The sequence below is a fragment of the Oryx dammah genome, unplaced genomic scaffold (assembly GCF_014754425.2).
Source record: "Oryx dammah isolate SB20612 unplaced genomic scaffold, SCBI_Odam_1.1 HiC_scaffold_1, whole genome shotgun sequence".
Lineage (NCBI taxonomy): Eukaryota > Metazoa > Chordata > Mammalia > Artiodactyla > Bovidae > Oryx > Oryx dammah.
Genome location: NW_024070185.1, coordinates 100,726,359 through 100,730,967, shown reverse-complemented (window position 1 = coordinate 100,730,967; position 4,609 = coordinate 100,726,359). Strand labels below are relative to the sequence as shown.

Genomic DNA, 4,609 nt, shown 5'->3' with positions numbered 1-4,609 from the left:
AGGGGCGGGGGCGGGGCGGAGGGGCGGGGGCGGGGCGGAGGGGCGGGGGCGGGGCGGAGGGGCGGGAGGAGGGCTAGGATTCGCGAGAAAAGGGCCGCTGCTGAGGGTCTGCGGCTTCTCCCTTCTCCCTAGAGGGAGTGGGGCTGCAGCTTCCTTCCTGACCTACTTCCCCGTGAGGCAGGTAGGTCGTGGGCCCGGGGGCTGGCGCCACAGGTCCCGCTGCATACCTCAGGCGTAGATAGGTCAGGCTAGGGCAGGCTACCTGGAATTTGCCGCCACCGAGTCCTGGAAATGGGGAGGGAGGTGAGCAATTTAAGCTGGCAGCCAGAAGCCCCAACTCCGGCTTCCAGAAATGGAAAATGCTGTGCCAGTGGTTCACTGCCTGACTCTGGAGGAGTTCTCGATCCTCTCTGGGCCTTCATCTACCCACCTGCCACGTGGGAATATCTTTGGAAGGGTCTCCCTAAAGTTCCAGACTGACTGAAATTTCGTTGCCAAACTTCCTTTAAGGGTTGTCCCCAGATTTACCAGCCTGGTCTGTCCCTCAGCAACGACTTAGCTGCACTTTGAACTCTGGCCCCTTAGGTTTCTACTGAACAGGTTGCGTGTCTGGAATCGGCTCTAGGGCAAGAAGCTGCCTCCAGCCCATAGATTTTAGGCTGAGAAATTTGTTTTCTGTGCACTGAGTCAGGAACCTGTCACTGGCTCTCCACCCAGGCAGCCGTTATATCTGGGGCTCAGGGAGGTCTTAAGATGGATAGGACCAGGCTGCTCTGTCCTGTCTTTTACCCTGAGCTGTAGAGGTTCACCAAAATCAGATTCTTGAATACTCCAAGTATGTCTGAGCAATGGAAGGAAGTACTGACCAGAGGATCTGGAGGTCTGGGTTCTAGTCCTGGCAGTGCTGCTGACTGGCTGGGACCTTAGGCAAATATCTATCCCTCTCTGGCTCAGTCTTCCCCTTTGACTAAGGGGTTGATCAGATGGTTTGCTAAGACTCTACTGTTTTTCACATTCCCAACAATAGTAATAGCAGTCAAAATAATTGTTTCCTTATCTTGACCTACAAGGCCCTGGGCTTCCCTGGAGGCTCTGATGGTAAAGAATCTGCCTGCAATGCAGGAGACCTGGGTTTGATCCCTGGGTTGGGAAGATCCCCTGGAGGAGGTCATGGCAACCCACTCCCGTATTCTTGCCTGGAGAATCCCCATGGACAGAGGTGCCTAGCAGGCTACAGTCCATGGTGTCTCAAAGAGTTGGACACGACTGAGCGACTACGCACACACAGCACGTCTGCTGATTCGGCCTTCTCAAATTGTCACTGAAACTACACTTGCTTAGGAAGTTCCCCGCCAACAAAGTCTAAATCAGGTTTCTGGACTGATACCCTGATGGTACCTGCTGCCTTCCTTCTTTGTCTGATAGCTGTATCCCCTGTTCTTTAATGCTTGTGACTGTCACGAGGGCTACAAGTCTGTCCCTCTCCTAGCATATAGCACATAATAGGTGGAAGGAATGGAGAAATCTTATTTGGTGCAGCAGTCATGTGAGGCTGAGTCACTCTGCTCTCCTTACACATGAGGAGACAGAGCCTCAGAGACACTCCGGGTCTCACAGTGAGTTGGCAGCATCAAAATTTGAACCCAGTCTGTCTCTAACTCCAAAGCCTGAACTTCCACCTCACTTGCCCTCTCATTCCAGAATTTTCTGCTGTGAAGCCATTACCGAAGTGCCAGCAGATCTAACCCACGAAGCCCAGAAAGAGAAGACCATCAGGTTGGGTGAGGGTGGTCTTATCCAGCTCAACCTCCTGGGACCTGAGGAGGGGGCCGAACTAGGGTGGACTGGCCCCCCTCCTGCAGACCCATGGCGCACCGGCTACAGTTACGACTGCTGACGTGGGACGTGAAGGACACGCTGCTCAGGCTCCGCCACCCTGTGGGAGTGGAATATGCCACGAAGGCCCGGGCCCACGGGCTGGAGGTGGAAGCCACAGCCCTGGGACAGGCCTTCAGGCAGGCGTACAAGGCTCAGAGCCAGAGCTTCCCCAACTATGGCCTGAGCCACGGCCTTACCTCCCGCCAGTGGTGGCTGGATTTGGTCCAGCAGACCTTCCACCAGGCCGGTGTTCGGGACGCCCAGGCTGTGGCCCCCATCGCTGAGCAGCTGTATAAGGACTTCAGCAGTCCTAGCACCTGGCAGGTGTTGGAGGGGGCTGAGGCCACCCTTAGGGGCTGCCGAAAACGAGGCCTGAGGCTGGCAGTGGTCTCCAACTTTGACCGACGACTAGAGGACATCCTGAAAGGTGTCGGCCTGCGGGAACACTTCGACTTTGTGCTGACCTCTGAGGCTGCCGGCTGGCCCAAGCCCGACCCCCGTATTTTCCGTGAGGCCCTGCACCTTGCTCAGGTGGAACCAGCGGTGGCAGCCCATATTGGGGACAGTTACCAATGTGATTACAAGGGAGCACGGGCTGTAGGCATGCACAGCTTCCTGGTGGCTGGCCCTGAGCCTTTGGACCCTGCGGTCAAGGATTCTGTACCCCAGGAACACTTTCTCCCCTCACTGTCCCTTCTCCTGCCTGCCCTTGACTACCTGGCAGGCTCCCCCGCAAGGCTTTGAGTCTGGTGAGGGAAGTGGCCGGGGTCAACAGACACTGGAGACACGGAACCCTTTTCTTGCCAAGGTCTGGCCTTTGCCCCTTCCCCTGCAGCCTCTATAACACATTCTGACTGTAAAAGCCTTGAGTGCGCCTTTCCGCCCTGCCCCAGCAACCAGCTCCTGGTCTCTGAGAGGATTCATGCATCACACCCGTGTCCCTTTTCCACTGCGAGTCCCCCTCACCTCCAAGATTCATGAGGGCCCAACTAGCTTCAAAACCAGCACTTTCAAACTTTCAGCAGCAGGGCCTTTTGTCATGGGAGTACTTAGGTGGAACCCCAACATGCAAAACAGGAAAAGTGAGAGATTGCTAGGGTTGAAGCAGAGGTCCTGGGGACCTTCTTCCATTCATGAAGTCTCCGTGACTCTCCCCCTGGGAAGCTTAGAGATCAGAGGAGCTTAGTTAGGTAACCAGGACACTAAGCTGAGCTGTAAGGACGCTGCCCTCTAGGACTGCATCGTCTGAAGGGGAAACTTAATTAAAAAAATTTTTTTAACTATGCCTTGTGGCTTGTGGGATCTTATTTCCTTGACTAGGGATCGAACCTCGGGTCTTCAGAGAATGCCCTGAAGGAAGTTTTAGACAAGGAACACACTGCAGCTGATGTAGGCCTGCAGTGTGTTAAATACTCTGCAGGGCCTTATGTATGTATACATAACTCTAGTGGGCCTTGCAAGTGTGACTTCCACCTTATAGATGAGGAAGTGGATTTGTGGGTTAGGTAGCCTGCCTGAGTCACAGCTAGTACCTGCAGGAGCTGGGGTTCTCTTTAGGCAAGTCTGACTCCAGAGCCCATTGGCCTGACTTCTAGTAGAAAGTGATCTGTGTCACATGAGACATGATGCCATGGAGATCCAGGGAGAATAGAGAAGATGTCCTAAGGATGGCAGTGTTGAAGGGCACCCCGGTCACAGGGGTAGTGTGGGAGTGGGAAAGCACAGAGAACAGAGACTGGAGCTCAACTGGCAGGAGTGCAGGGAAGCGGGAGGGGGAATCATTGGAGAAATTCCATGTCTCTGTCTTTCCCCCTTCACGCTCCTCTCTACTTGGTGTTTACTGGACACCTGTGCCCTGTCCAGTGCCAAGTCCAGGGGTACTACAGGTAAAAGGCACAGACAGGCACATACACGGTATATGTCCTTGTGCCAATAGCTCGGGAGGGCTCTGGAGTGGACCCTAAACTGGGAGTGGCCCACAGATGGGCAGACAGATACGAGGGGCACTCTTGGCAGCAGGCCCATGAACTGTGGACCCACAGCTGCTGCGGGAAGGTAGATTGGTAGCTGGGGGAGGGGAGAATAGCATGAAGACCTTTAGGTGCTGCATAGAAGAAATGGCTTTGACCTAGGTTTTAAGCAGAGTCTGGGCTCAAGCAGACAGGAAGCTCTTCTTAGACCTGGCCAAACCTCTTGTGGATCTGTCTTCTTTGGGCTTAGTGCCAAGGCCAGGTGACTAAACATTAATTTCCAGTTGTCAAGCAGTGAGGACTCAAAGGTCATGAGCTGTGGTTTCAGAGTTGCAAGGGCCTCAGAAGTCATGTCAACTGAAAAGGTTGATTTGATTTGACCCACCCAGTGTTTAGTAAATTATTGAATGAACTTCAGAGTGGGGAAGGCCCTGTCCTCCATCTTTGAGCCCAAGAGCCTTCCAGGTAAGTTGTAGGTAAGACTGCCTTGGGATGGTATTCCCAGGTGAAACAAAACGGGAGGACCACTGTTCTCAGTGACCTCCTCAGAGGATAGGAAGGGACTTGACCATGGTCTCAGCAATGCAGGGCCCAGAACCCTGTCTCCAGGCTCTTTCAGCTGTGTGTGCTGAGCTGTTTCCTGCTTGTATCTGGGAATGTGGATAGTGGGTGAAGACATTCATTCCCCAGCAAACACAACACTAGATATGAGCTGGCACCTGGGGGATTTGCCCAATTAGCAACAAAGAACACAGAAGAAA

At 53.9% G+C, this 4,609-nt stretch overlaps 1 protein-coding gene across 2 annotated transcripts in view; it reads left to right on the top strand.

The window, feature by feature from the left end:
• HDHD3 (haloacid dehalogenase like hydrolase domain containing 3) overlaps positions 1 to 2,770 on the top strand; it is a 9,970-nt gene extending 7,200 nt beyond the window's left edge. Inside the window, exons 1-2 of one of the 2 annotated variants that reach the window (XM_040239660.1) lie at positions 35 to 181; positions 1,702 to 2,770. In XM_040239660.1, coding sequence (XP_040095594.1) covers positions 1,867 to 2,622 — 756 coding nt within the window. In that variant the 5' untranslated portion in view covers positions 35 to 181; positions 1,702 to 1,866 and the 3' untranslated portion in view covers positions 2,623 to 2,770. Of the gene's footprint in view, positions 1 to 34; positions 182 to 1,701 lie in introns of those variants that run through there. The other variant, XM_040239652.1, reaches the window with a different exon arrangement.
• Positions 2,771 to 4,609: the final 1,839 nt, after the last annotated feature.